At 49.0% G+C, this 14,628-nt stretch overlaps 2 protein-coding genes across 4 annotated transcripts in view; one reads left to right on the plus strand and one right to left on the minus strand.

The window, feature by feature from the left end:
• Positions 1 to 3,873, plus strand: part of FYCO1 (FYVE and coiled-coil domain autophagy adaptor 1) — a 55,381-nt gene extending 51,508 nt beyond the window's left edge. For all 3 annotated transcript variants that reach the window (XM_063325335.1, XM_063325337.1, XM_063325341.1), the window contains one exon: positions 55 to 3,873. In XM_063325335.1, coding sequence (XP_063181405.1) covers positions 55 to 130 — 76 coding nt within the window. In that variant the 3' untranslated portion in view covers positions 131 to 3,873. The remainder of the gene's footprint in view (positions 1 to 54) is intronic.
• Positions 3,874 to 9,278: 5,405 nt separating this feature from the next.
• On the minus strand, positions 9,279 to 10,949 carry CCR9 (C-C motif chemokine receptor 9). The gene is made up of 2 exons (XM_063323923.1): positions 10,932 to 10,949; positions 9,279 to 10,442 (listed from the first exon to the last, which is right to left on the minus strand). The coding sequence occupies exons 1-2, from the start codon at positions 10,947 to 10,949 to the stop codon at positions 9,279 to 9,281; spliced, it is 1,182 nt and encodes a 393-aa protein (XP_063179993.1).
• Between the last annotated feature and the right edge of the window lie 3,679 nt (positions 10,950 to 14,628).

Genomic DNA, 14,628 nt, shown 5'->3' on the forward strand with positions numbered 1-14,628 from the left:
GCCTACTTGACTTCAGCTAATGTGATCATCTTGCTCTCTTTTTTTCCTTGACAGATTTATCTCAAAAAGAGTGTTTTATCACTTGGCTGTCGAGCGACCTGTCATCTATGATGGAAGTGATCTTCCATAGCCTTGACTACACTGTGTTATTTTTAAGTAATTTTTTAAGAAAAGCTATTATTTATGTACATGTAAGCATTATGATTACCACTGTGTTTGAAGACTTTGAAACTATGCAATAGGTATTATGCACTTAGAGAACGTGTATACACTAAAAACCAGAAGCCTTTTTAGGAACACTAATGGTTCTGTACTGTGTACAGATTGCTGAAAAGCCATGTTGTTTGATTTAACAGGTCAATAATAACCAAATTTTTTTCAGTGGGGAGAAAAATAAGTGTGGGGGATGTCAAAATGCAAACTGAAATTCTCTACTGAAAATGGAATTACTTTTCTTCCAAAAATATCCTTCAAAAGGAAATCTAAAGAAAAATGTATATTTTTGTTGACCTCTTCACTGAGGAGTAAACATAACCATTTCTGTTCTGCTCCAATGCTCTTACCGTCAGAACAACATCTATGCAATACTTCAGTCTTCACAGGCACATATTGTAATCCATCTAGAATTTTTTATCTTTTCCAAGTTTTATAAACGGCGAACATAGGGGTTTTTTACATTTTGGGCTAAGATTTGGTAAGTCTTAACCGGCTTTCACAAATGCTTTGTTACTGAATACCGGTTACAAAACAGTACAACACAAAGCAGCACCTCCTTTCGCTTTTCCTCACCGTACTCTGTAAGTTGGTTCACTGAAACCAGCTCTTACGGTGAGTACCAGCGGCAGAATCAGGAGTATAATCTGTAGAATGGAGTACTACACACTGTGTGATATTAGGAAGAAGAGCATTCCTTTTTCCTGCTCTAGCACCTTAGTCATCAGCATTCAGAGGAAAGCACAGTTTCTGGGGAGGTCAGCAGTCTCTCACTCTCTCTCTAGACCACGTGGAAGATAGCAATAATGTTGGAATCGGTCTCAAAAAGTCCATCCAGAACAGAATGCATATCCAGCCCTGGTGAGCGCTCTACCCGGTGTTAGTGTATTCTGCCCCTTTCCGAACCCGTCAGTTGCCCTCGCCAACTGCTGACTTTCCATCTCAGATCTGGGGACAGAGCTGGCTGTAAACGCTGCCTTTTAAGGGAAGACAAAATTTCCATGCAAACAGTCTGCTTTCTATATAGAATTTCAACTTTTTGTCGAAATATCTGAAAGCGGATTTTTTCTGTTTAAAACTCCTGTCATCTGATGGAAAGGCAAAACATTTGGCAGGAGAAAGGAGAAAAGCTCCTTCTCCCCACCAGCCCTCCTCAGTATTTCAGGTGTGTCTGATTTCTCATGTTATTGGTCTCCCAAGGAGACCTCGGACAGACCTGGAAGACTTTAGTGCAGCGATTGGTAGAAGACCAGCACAGCCCGCCAGGAACCGTGTGGGCTCTTGGTGGCAGCTGTAGCTGGTCAACAGGGGTCATGGCGGGAGACAGAAAGTAAGATATGAGGGGAAAGAAGAAAAAAAAGGGCAAGAACAAGCCAGAGCAAATGATTTAGGGGAGGGGAAAGGGGCAAACTTGTAAAAACAAGGGCAGGCAATTGGAGGGATCAGCTTGAACAGGGAAGGAAGTCAGGAGAGTCCAGCTGGTGTTTATCCATAACCTGTAAGGGATCTCCTACACCAGAAGGCTGGTTGTTTAAAAGATGGAGGTCACGAGACAATTGTTGGACATTTACATACTGGCAGCTGAGGCAGAGGGAAATTTCTAATCATAGGAAAGAAAAGAATACTGCCGATAAAGCTAAAGGTTGCTGATCATTCATTCCGGTTGTTAACAATGTAGAAATACAGTGATCTTGAAAAAGATTGTGAAAAAAAACGACTACTTTTCATGGAACACATAGATTTTAGGCATCTGGCTCATCGATACCTTTCCCTTCCCTTCAGATGCCCCTTCCCAGCGTTGGTGGCGTGCTCCCCAGCCTCTGCCAGGCAGAGGGGTCGGTGGGAGGTGCAACCTGGTTTGCTGCCCCTCCTGAGGGAACAGGCTGCAAGGCAGCTGAACCCTCACCTGCCTGCGTGCATGAAAATGAGATGGGCAAGAGACCGAAGCTGGCAATAAACAGGCAATACAATGGCACACGGATCAGTTCATGAATTATGGCGTATTTCAGTGTTGAAGCTACGTTTTGTATTTAATTAGGCAAGAAGAGATTATTTATTGCTTAAAAATGGAGTACTGTGAACCATATGCTATGCAATTTCACCGAGCTGTTACTGAAGTCTGATGCAGTTTTCCTTTAAGCTTTTAGGTGTGGTTTTTAAAAGTATTTTGCTGTTGTTTTACGTAGAATACTAATCTTCCTAGGATATCTTTCTTAAAAAGCCAAATGTAAGGTAAAGGGACACTGTCAAATATCTTAGGCTGTCATCTCTGCTCAGAAGTATTTGAAATATCTCCATTCAAAATTATATGATAGACTTGCCTCTGGATTTCCTCTTTGCATACCAGTTCTTAACATTTTTTCATCTGTGGCACTTTTAGGCCACTCATGTAACTTTTGCAGTAATTGGCCCTATCTAGTAAGCCAGATTTTTCCCAACAAGTCTTCCACATAGACAGTGCCAAAGCTGGCTGAAACCACTGCATCTGTGGGGTTTTTTGATCATTTGAGTCTTTGTGGTACCTTTTCTTCAGGTTTTCCTGCCCTGTAAGAGTAGATTTGTGACTTTTTTACTTTCTGAAAGAGGACTAAGAGTGGAAGTCAGAACGTGTAATTTAAAGATGAGAAGGTTTGCTTCTAACCAAGGAGAGTACGTAGGAAGGAGAAAAAGTTTCAAAAGAGGAAATACTCAAAGTGGTAAGGTACAACAAATGGACAGGAGTGCAACTGTTCAAATCAACTGTTCACGAACAGGAATCCCATCATGTCACCTAGAAGAGGCAGTGTCTTCCACCTCAGAGGCGGTGCAGAGAAGACAGTAAAGAACCTGTCATTAGTACCGACCTTTTGGTTGAATGTCCCTGACGGTTTATTACTGGAGACCCAGAAACCCAATAAAGGACTTCGCACAAGTGCAGGTTTGTGCGAGAGATGATTTTGTTCAAGCACCTTATACTCCCATTCACAATGCTCACAGGAGCTGTGCCAGGGATGCTGGTACATCTGTTTACCTTCAGATTCTCGGGTCATTTTTTTAATTACGCCTTTTATTAACTCACAATGCCCAGCAATGCAGTTAAGAGAAAATAAATATTTGAAATTGATAGTGAAATTGATTTAAGAGGGTGTCACATTCCTGGGTCAAAGAGAGTCTACCTTGTGGTCCGCAGTTGGGTGTTTTCCCTGGATGCTGGAGCAATGGAGGATAATATTTTTTGTTATGCAGAGGTTCATGTGAAGGAAAGAACGTAGTTGCTTTAAGAAGCCGCCAGTGTTCCTTTACTCAATGTTACTCAATGTTGCTATATGAAAAATCACTGAGATGTATGGCACCAGAGTGTACCACGTTACAAAATGGCAAAGCTACAAAAGCCTGACTTTGCTCCTTTTTTAAAATTGAAATTGCACTATAGTTTTAATTATGCTCAATCCCTGAGATTGTAAGTTGTTCAGAAGCATCTTTTGGTCTTAACTGCCAAAGAATTGCAAACCCCATTCACATCAAACTTCACGCTCCAGATGGGGGGAAAAAGAGGTTTATGTGTACCAGCGTCTGTACAGTTACAGAGATGTAGACGGTTGTGTACTGGAATGTTTCTTGATGCTTTTTTTTTCCTTTTTTAACCTCAGGAATTAAAAAAATAAAATTCTATATCGTTGAGAGTGTGTGTCCCTTTTCTGCCTCATAGAGATGGCTTTGTCTGGAAGACAAATCAGATGACTGTATGATCTGCTTCCAAGCAGGAAAAGATATTAGACAATAGGGAAAATAGAAAATAGTTTGTCATACTGGTGGAGAAAGGCCACGTCTGGACAGTACAACAGAGCAAAAACAAAGGCACCGCAAGGACAACAATTGCAGTCACTGTTGTCCACGACACCAAGCGGCGTTGTCCTCCAGCTCTGGGCTCCCATCTGGTTTTCCCAGGCCTGTACGCCGGGGTTGCGTTGCACGGCTGTGGGAAGGAAAGGGGAGCCCTGTGTGAGTTGGGGGACTCTTCACCTGTCACCTCTGAGTTTGCATCTGCAGTCCCAGCCCTGGGGCACGTGGTAAACGCATAGGGTCTTCTCAGCTGCTGGGGCCATCCAAACGTGATCAGGAGGACAACAGGCCATGTCACGCCCTGTCATTGCTTCTTTTGTCGATTCTTTCTATTTCCTCGCAGGAGTTTCCTGCTGGGGTGGAGGCTGCAGCGCTTCCTATCCCCATGCTCCAGCAGGAGCACCAGCCCCAGCTCCACGCTCAGAGGCTTCTCTTTAGGACAGAGTCTCCAGCTCTGAAGCCCAGCCCACAGTGCAAGGGACCTGCAACACACCTGTAAGCCACCGTACCTTGCTGTACCACAGCTCTGCCGGGGAGGCGGGTAGCTGTTGAAAGCCTTTGTGTACATCTCTGGTAATCCATGTTCAGCCATACTGGCCAAAATCTCCTCCCTTCCTTGGTGCCAGGGACAAGGCTCTCCCAGCCCCAGTGCTGCCTTAGGTAGGGTCTTAACCCACCCTAAGAATTGGCCTTGGCACATCCAGTACGACATTCTGCTGTGGGGACCATGTGAAGCTGCCGCGGGACAGCAGTATCCTCTCCGTTAGCCCGTGAAATGTCACAGGGGTGCTCTGAAGTCCAAACACGAGGTCCAGGAAGCTTGGAAAAAACAGGCAGCACTCAGGGGAGCTGGGACGAGGTGTCTGGTCAGTTAGATGATGGATAATTGATCCAGATCATACTTGGAGATGGTGGGTTTGCACATACTGAACTCAGATTGGTGGGTTTGGGATGACTACACCTGGGATACTTTATCTACCGTCGCTACAGTGATGCTTGCAGCGCCCGTTGCTGTTCTTTCACACTTTCCCATTGTTTTTCTGCTCTCTGGAAGAGGCGCTTCTATAAAGCCTGTTTCAGGCAGGAGCAGGCATCACACCATGTTCAGTTTTGGGCCCCTCACTTACAAGAAAGACACTGAAGTGCTGGAACGCGTCCAGAGAAGGGCAACAAAGCTGGTGAGGGGTCTAGAGCACAAGTCTTATGAGGAGCGGCTGAGGGAGTTGGGGTGGTTTAGCCTGGAGAAAAGGAGGCCGAGGGCAGACCTTATCGCTCTCTACAACTACCTGAAAGGAGGTTGTAGTGAGGTGGGGGGTTGGTCTCTTCTCCCAAGTGACAAGCGGCAGGAAAAGAGGAAATGGCCTCAAGTTGTGCCAGGGCAGGTTTAGTCTGGATATTAGGAAAAATTTATTCACTGAAAGGGTTGTCAAGCACTGGAACAGGCTGCCCAGGGAAGTGGTTGAGTCACCATCCCTGGAGGTTTTTCCAAGACCTGTAGATGTGGTGCTGAGGGACATGGCTTAGTTGGACTTGGCAAGGCTAGGTTAAAAGTTATACTTGATGATCTTAAGGGTCTCTTCCAACCAAAACAATTCTATGATTCTATCTATGATCAGTTAGGCGAGTTTGCCTGCAGAGAGTGAAAGTTTCTCATCGTCTCTCCTAACTTCCTCTCCCTGTACCACAAGCAGGCTGGCGCCATGCTACGTGACTGCCTGCACCGCGGTCACAGCCACCTCTGAGCCCTTCACCATAGCAAAGCGAGGACAAACTAAAGCTGCTGCTGTGGCTGTCCCCGCTACGGCGCAGCACCCAGCTTTTGCATAGCTTGGGGGTGTTAGGCCAGCGGGCAGGTCTGGCCCAGTTCCCACCAGGATGAAATCTGGGGCGCTGGCACAGTTCTGGCTCTCAGAAGTCTGAGGTGATGTCTAGGAGTTGAAGGGTCTCGGGGTTATGACGCAACGCTCAGGGCAGAGACAAGACCAGCTGCTCTTTCAAAGAAAAGGGACAACAGAGGAGTTTGTTGCCAGTTTTGCAACGCAAAACTGGTAACGTCTGGGGAAAAATGGCCTTAAAGATAGTGGAGAGGAGCCATGGAAGATCTCAGGCCTTTCCCAGAGCTTCTCAGCAACTGTCCGGCTGGAGCTGTGGGTAAGGCGCAGGCAATGTCCCACGTCCCATGGGAGGTGTGAGGGGCCTTGGGGCTGGAGAGGCAATGTCCCTTGCCTTTGGGGAAACCTGCCGTGTGGGGAGACAGCATCAGCTGGAGGCTGGGGACAACCTCAGCAGGCATGAGAGGGATTTTGGTGGGATAAATCCAGCTAAAACCTCAGGGCAGAGGAACAGAGGAGCCCTGGGAGGTCTTGGCTGCAAGGACCTGTGCTGCTGAAGGACAGAGGCCCCCGGCAGATGGAGGAGGGGGCAATGGCAGCAGACGCCTCCATGACCGAGTCCCTGCTGTGTGGTGGCCAGCAGTGAGGGACCCTGCCAGGGATGAGGCTGCAGCTGGAGGCGGCGAGTCTGGGGGGTGCCGGCAGCCTGGGAAGCCACCAGCAGCTGCCAGACCTCAGGCAGCCCCAGCGGGACAGAACCCACGAGGGAAAACCCACCCCAAGCTGGGGAATCTGGCCCCCCCGGCTCCCCCGGCAAAGAGGCGAGGAACAGCCTGACTCAGAGCGGGATGTGCGTGACCCGGGGACGACCCTGTCGCCCCAAACTGCTGAAAGTTCATCGCCGCCATTTCACCTCCGTCAACAGTTTCGCTTGCCGACCAAGCATGAAAATTCCCCACCGCGTTTTGCAGGGCGGAGAAGCTTTTGCCTTCTCTGAGAAGGCCCTAAAATTCAAGTTCCCGGGGCCGGCAGGATGCCGTGTAGGGAAGAGATGCTCGAGGGCGCCTGGCAGGATGGCGGGTCGGTGTCAGCTAAGGTTTGCACACTTGTTTGTTTGTTTGTTTGTTTGCACAGCTTGAGGGCTCCTTTGGGGCTGGGAGGACCCGCTGGGTAGGAGCACCATTGCCCCATCCCCAGGAAGGGGTGGTGGGGCTCAGCTGCCGCAGGGAAGCCTCTGCCCCCATCGTGCTCCATCCTCCCACACCCTCTGAAACCCACCCTCACTTCCTCACCCAAAACTGCACCCCACCCATCGCCTCAGGAGCCAAAACCCACTCCGGCCCCCGCGGTGTCCTCAGCTGCGGCTTCCACACCCCAAGGGTTAAAGCACGGGATAAACCCTGTTAGCAAAGTTTTCCTTTGGCCTTTTTCGGGAGGGGTAAATCCCGTCATTGGAAAGAGGTTATGGGTACGGATCCAAACCTGGGAAGGACGTGCGGGCAAGAAACAACCGGTTCACCCCTCGCTGTATGTGGCAGTGCCTTTATTTAACAGAATCTCAGCTTCCGTTCGCACTGAGCTCAACACAAAACACAAAGAACCCCCAAAGCCTCCTTACACGTATAGTAAAAAATACATACATCTTTCACTATTTTTTTCTCGAAGGAAAAGGTAAAAAAAATTTAAAAAAAATCCTAACAAACATATGTGAAACTAGAACCCTGTCTGCTTAGATATTAGATATTAATATATGCCTACATATTAGCTAGAAAAGCAGTGCCAAACCTTGCAGAAAACCCGTGTTTATCGACACGCTTTAATGATTAATGCGCAATGAAAAGCACTTTCTTCCTGCAAGAAATAATCACCAGGAGGTAAACCGGGTCAAATATGATTATTTAAAAGAAAGCCCCCTGAGCACTACAACTTGCGGTTGAAGACTGGGAGGTGCACGCTCCGGCCAGGCAGGACAGGGGACGCTGTGTCCCCGGGAGAGGTCGAGTGAGGGGGAATGGCCACACGGTGCCCTGTGGCCTCGGGCACCATTACGGTACCAGCACCATCACGCCAAAAACCTTATGGAAGCTGCGGGGTGCATCACAGCACATCGCTTTGGGGAACCGCTGCCTTCACCATCCTGAAGTCTCAATCCGTATTTCATTAACATTGGGCTTGACACTTAATTACTCTCTGTCTTACTGGCCCTGGGCTAAATATGTTTTCTCACCATTAGCAAACGCATAACCCGCAGTCTGTTGAACCATGGTTTTGGGTTTTGTTTTACTATGGCTACGCACCACAGTGTGGCAAATATGTGTCCCTGATGTGATATCAGGAAGAAGTTCTTTCCTGTGAGGGTGGTGAGGCACGGGAACAGGTTGCCCAGAGAGGTGGTGGAAGCCCCATCCCTGGAAGTTTTTAAGGCCAGGCTGGACGGGGCTCTGAGCAACCTGATCCAGTGGGAGGTGTCCCTGCCCATGGCAGGGGCTTGGAACTAGATGATCTTTAAGGTGCCTTCCGACCCAAACCATTCTGTGAATTATCTCCAGGACAGATAGTGTCTCTGATGTCCTTGAATTTGTACTGCGAGGGTGTGATTTGTCAGTGCAGGGACCGCACAAAATGCCAGTACCACAACAGGAACCGCAGCAAATAAATTGTACCCAGTTTCACCTTACCTTGCACAGCTAAAATATAGGAGCAAGATAGATCTAATACAATGACTACTTTATGAACGTGAACGATCGGCTTTCCTTTGCAACGCAAACCACCCGTGCAGCAAAATGAAATGGAGTTGTGTCTGCACAGGCAGAGAGGGCAGCATTTCCCTCCTGCAATAAACCGGTGGAGGAGCTACAGGCGGTTCTCCTTCACGGTGGAGGCAACCTGGTGTAGGTGCAAACAGGGCTCCTGAGCCCGGCCACCTCCGTGAGAGACCCCGGCTGGACAGCAAACGCGGGCTGAACCCCCTCCTGATGCTTCCTATGGGTGGACCGGTGGTTCATCCTGCTTCATCTGCCTTTGTTGCTGCCATAGCTGGGCTTATCTTCTGTATTCTGCAATTCTACGATTCTACGGTTCTATGGTTCTATGATTCTATGATTATCGCCTCCCTGCAAGGCTTGTTATTTCAGATTGTGGTCTGAGCTGCAGATGGGCCGGGTATTTACAGCTGTCATAAAAATAGCTTTTATCCTCTATCGGTTCTGCTTACGACAAGTATGGCTCCATTTTGCTGCCCTTGCCAAAGGTTTCCCTTCCTTTCAGCCATCGTTGGGTCCCCCACGGTGAGGACGGGGCATGCCAGGAGCCCCCAGCCCTCCCCGCTCCTCTGAGACAGTCTTTGGGGTGTACACGTGGTTTCCAAGGAGTTTGGTGCTCCTCCGGAGGGGAGGACAGGGTGAGAATAACTTACAAGAGGACTTGGCAAGGCCGGGGGGTAAGCGAGGAGGACAAATGGGTGCTGAGGGTCAGCGAGTTCCTCACCCGCCGCCTGCCCAGCATGGCAAAGGACCAGTCTGAGCTGTGCTCCTGGCTGTCGCAGGCGGAGGAGCACTGCTCTTGGCCCCCGCTCTGGCAGCAGCCACCTCTCCGCATCACCCTGCCCAACGCCGTCCTGAACCGCTCCCCAGCAAAGACATAGAGGAATGGGTTGAGGCAGCTGTGGAGGAAGGCAATGCTCTGGGTGACCTGCAGCCCGACGTCCAGCCGGTCGGCAGCCTGACAGCTGTAGGCCACCCTGGTGTAGGTGTTGATGGCTTTGACCAGCAAAAGAATGTTGTACGGGAGCTGAGAGACGAGGAAAGCGGTGATGATCATGGTGATGATCTTCAGGGACTTCTGCTTTTGGGATCTTTTGGCTTGCAGGAGGGTGTTGATGATAAGGGCATAACAAATAACCATGACAAAGAGTGGGAGGAAGAATCCGATTGTGACTTTCAAGGCCAGGACAGTAACTCTGAAGACTGCGCTGACATTTGGTGGGTACGTAATTTTGCAAACTGTTATGTCGCCCACCCACGTGCTTTGGCTGTACACGATCTCTGGGATGCACAGGCTGACGGACGTCAGCCAGACAGCCAAGCACATGAGTTTGCTGCGCAGGAGCCGCCTTCGCTTGGAAGTTTTAGCTTTCATCGCTTGGACAATAGTGATGTACCTGTCAAAACTGATGCAGGTTAGAAACAAGCTGCAGCCGTAGAAGTTGATCTTATACATGCTGTTGACGACTTTGCACATGAAGTTCTTGAAGATCCAGCCATCGGAGGCGGCCTTGGCCCAGAAAGGAAGGGTGAAGAGAAGGAGCAGGTCCGCGATGGCCAGGTGCAGCAGGTACCGGTCCACCGTGCTCCTCCTGAAGCGGTATTTGCAATAGACAAGCACGACCAAGGCGTTTCCCACCGTGCCCACAGAGAAGATGAGCCAGAAACACACCGGCAGGAAGGCTCGAGCAAACTGCCTGACCTGCCTCTTGTCACACATGAAGTCTGTGTCGTTCACCGGGTTCCCATACAGGGACATCCCTGCGCTGTCATTCCTGTAGTAATCCAGGTTGGTCTTGCCAGGCTGGGTGACCTGTAATGGGACATCAGGTCAATCTGTGTTGAGAGGTGGCTCAGTAAAGCATAAATTCCCACCTTTTCACCAGATGAAGATCCCCAACATATTCCATTTTAGGTGGGAATGGGCAAAGGCTGCCAGCGAGGCGCAGGGCGTTTCAGACTGCTCGAGGTATGTGGCACAGCAGAGACTTATAAAAATGACCCGTTGAGTAACAACCTCTTTACAAAAGAGCAGTTCACAGCCTCCAGCCAACTTCAGTTATTAAAATGGCAGGTGGTGAGAGCATTCTGTCTGTCAGATCATTCAAACCACTGTTGGTTTGGCAGCTTCCAATACACAACAAAATGCAAAATCCCCAAGTTGGAAATAGGTGGGGAAGAAGGCTTTATATTACTGCTACGGTGGGATGGCTCTCGAGAGGCAGAAAAATGATGGAGGCAAAGGGGGGGGGGGGGGGGGGAGAAAATTGGAGATTACACAGCACCGTAGCTGTATACTCACTACGCTTGCAACTTCCATCTTCGGCCAGATCTTTCCTCAGTCTTGAAGAAGACACCTTAACCTCGGGAGAGGAAAGGTGGGGGGAGAACAACTGTTTCAAAACAGATTTGAAGAAGAGCTGTGACTCTTTTCTTTCTTCTTCTTCTTCTTCTTTTAAGGAAAACCTCAACCCTTTGAAATGAGTCTGGCCGGGAGACAGACAAACCACACAGAAATTGATGTCACTCATTTGAATTATTTAGATGTTTCCATTTTACAAATTTACATTTAGCCTACATTAGGTCTTCGGCTTCTCTATGGCACTGAGCTGATTAAGTCCTTTGACATACTAGAGTCACTGCGATCTCATGTTTAATAAGATGTAGAGTCCCCAGTGCACACATTAAAAAAGAAAGTCATCTGAAAGCACCATATCTTACAAGGTTCGTGAGAATAAATGAAATGTGCCTCTTGAATTGTCTAGTAACTAACAAGGAAAAGTACCTGCCTTTAGCAGCAGTTTGCAGTGTGAAAGTATTCACACCCTCTGCAGCGACTGACAATCTCTGCCTGCGACATCTCTTTCTTATCTGTGAGTTTAAGCGTGATGCTCATTGCTGTCGGCCTGCAAAGCAGATCATTATGCCCCGATAAACAAGAAAACATTGTTTTTTCCAGTTGCAGGTTGTTTTTCGAGTCGGTCTCCCACCACAGAAGGTAGCTGAGCCTGGTGGGCTCGACGCGAGTCACGCACTCCTAAGTATTCAACACCTTCTGCACCCACCCGCCTGTGCTGGTGCCTGGGGGTTTGTGGCACCCTCTGGCCCAAGCTGCCTTTGATCCCTTTGCCCGCTCTCGGTGCTGGAGCGAAGGCTTGCAGCAAACGTCTGCTGGAATCTGGTCCGAAAGGTGTAATGCAGCTGTTTTCCTCTATTTAGAAATTAATGTGTTCAGAAAGCACAGATTGAGGGCTAATCCTTCCAGTTTTTACCTTCATGAAGCAACTTTAATGCATCTGGATTATTTCGGAGCGAGGTTGGCATCATGAGATCTTTGCAACAAAAGAGCACTAGTCTAGGCACACGGTATTCGATTAAAAGCAGATTGAAGAAATAAAACCAGTCACAAGCATGTGCTCTTAGTTTTTAAGTTTTCCATCAAGACACAGAACTGCACCCAAAATTGTGCTGGTCCCTGGAGTTCCAAGTACAGGTATAAATCTAGCACTTGGCTTTCAACAATGCCACCGGTACCCTGTGCATAGTAGTTGAATTTCTGATGCAGAAACCTCAAAGTCTATTTTTTTTTTTTATTTGACTTCTTTTCAAAGCAGATAACCAAAGAAATAGCCAAAGCACGCTAATGCTACAGCTTGATGCGGGATTTACACCAGTAAAAATACGTGAGCAGGCTGAAAGGAACCACCTGTATAACGCCTATAAATCAGATATACCACACATAAATACTAAGATGCAGAAATTGAGACTGGTCGTAACCCTGCATACACCAATGGTGTTGGGTAGGTCTGTGGAAACAAGCGCAAAACTCCTCTCCCAGCCATGGGTCAACATGGCAAAGTCTCTGGCGGCAACAGCCCCACAAGGGGTTTTCCTTGTCCCCATCCCCATCCCCGTCCCCGTCCCTGTCCCTGCCTGGCTCCAGCCCAGGGAGGGCCGACCGACCCCAGGCAGGGAGGGTGCACCCACTCCTGTCCCCTCGTCACAGGCAGGCTCGTGCTCATCACGGTAAATACGGGGAGAGCCAAAATCTGACGAATCCAAGGTATATTCCCGCCGTCCAAGAAGCAAAGCCTGAGGACCTCACCCGCAGCGCAGAGCAGGCAGTGTGCTAGCCGCAGCGGCCGCCGGCTGCCGGGGTTTTGCTTTGTCGTTGTTGCTGCGCTTGTTAACGGGTCATATTAATAATAACAATAGTGTGGGGTTAGATACAATGAGCTTTCGGGTGTTCTAGCCGGCGCCTGATTTTTTTTCTACGGTGAACTTGACAGCACACGGAACATTGACAAGCAACAGACCACCCCTTGAGACAAGGAGGGGCTGCTTATTAATCAAAATTAATTTGATCCCTTTTTGCTGATTTTTTGGGGGGAAAACCGCAGTTTAAGGAATCGCTGTGCTGAGCGTGTTGACTCATCCTTCCCAGCTATGTCGGACCTGCCGCGCTCCACCTGCTGCGACTCCTCACTCTGGAAACTCCCCAGCCAGTTGAAATCTCGAACCAGCAGTGCCTCGTCCCCATCACAGCGGCACAAAATTCGGCTGTCAAGGCTGAGACCTGACACGTACAGCCCAGAGGTGACTGTGGCCGGTGGCCGTCAGTCAGTGAGCTACTGATTTCTCCCTGGTACCCATTTCCAAAACGTCACTGCAGCATCTGCTGGAGGGTGCAGAGCTGAGCATCCCCAGGAGGCTTTTTAATGTTATTTGCTTTGAGCTGTCAGACCTGCCTTAAATTGCAATCTGAGAGATCATTGTAACGGGGTGGGTTCAATGGGAAACGAGCTTTTTTTTTAAAAAAAAAAAAAAAAAAAAAAAGAAAGGCAATTTGTAATTTGGTTTCCTTTCCACAGAGGCTGCACGTGGAAAAGACAGACATGAATCACGGAGGAGGGGACTCACCGGGACGATCGCTGCAAGGGGGTCAGCCTGGCCGTGGCACCCAGCAGCCGCACACGGTGTTTGCTCTTTGCACCCACAATGGAGCTTTGGGCTTTTTGTAGGCTGAGGTGGGTGTGTGCTCCCCGGACCCCGGCCTAATTAGACCTGTCACAGGCTGTTTTCTCTGTGGTTTGCATGGTTTAGGTGGCTCGAACACAGATGGTGATCTTCTCTTTTTTTATTTCTTCTTTGTTCTTCTTTGTTTGTTTTGTTTTTTCCTGGCAAGCTCTTTCGAGAGCAAAGGGAAGACCTCTCATACCATCATTTTTCTGCTCGTGTGCACCGTATAGCATTGGGCAAATCAGAGGCTGCTCCCAGCGTGGCCGTGTCCTGCTGGAAAACACTTTCACTGGGGGAAAAAAAAAATAAATGCCTGACCAAGAAACTGGAGAACCAGGTCAGGCTGGGACAAGAGCGAGGAGGAAGGTCTCGTCCTGCCCACTCCAAGTTGTCCCACGGGCGCAGCTCCCCACGGCTGCCCACCAAGGCTGCAAGCAAGCAGGGGACGGGATCGCAGGGTCTGTATGATGCCCAACAGCCTGGAGCAAAATGGAAATACCGCCACCTTCGAGAAGAAAGGCCAGGCTGATCCTGCCACAGAAACTGGGGAGACACAAGGCAGGACTGCAGGCAATCACACGTGCTGGTGGCATGTCTTACATGACAACCATCCAGAAGAGTGTGGCAGGAAAGATTTTTGAAGAGGAAGGCAGTGAGAAGTGGTTAAGAAGTATAAGAACTCGCGCAGCTTACGTCTTCTTCCTGGCAAGCTGGCATGCAAATGGCGGTGGTTTAAATTCCCCTCTCTACCGGGACCCCGAGCGCCATGGGGTTTTGCTTAAATGCTGGATAGTGTTTGGCTGTGACTGATGCTCACGCTTCAAGAAAAGTTCCAAACTGCAGTTCAGGCTCAGCTCCAATTATGAAGAAAACAATGACTCGGACTAGGTTTTTGGGTTGGGCTCAGCTGTCACTCGACACCACGCTCCAGCGTCGGCAGCGTGGCAGCCCCTTCCAAGGGGAAGGAGCCCAGGGTACTC

The sequence above is a fragment of the Chroicocephalus ridibundus genome, chromosome 2 (assembly GCF_963924245.1).
Source record: "Chroicocephalus ridibundus chromosome 2, bChrRid1.1, whole genome shotgun sequence".
Lineage (NCBI taxonomy): Eukaryota > Metazoa > Chordata > Aves > Charadriiformes > Laridae > Chroicocephalus > Chroicocephalus ridibundus.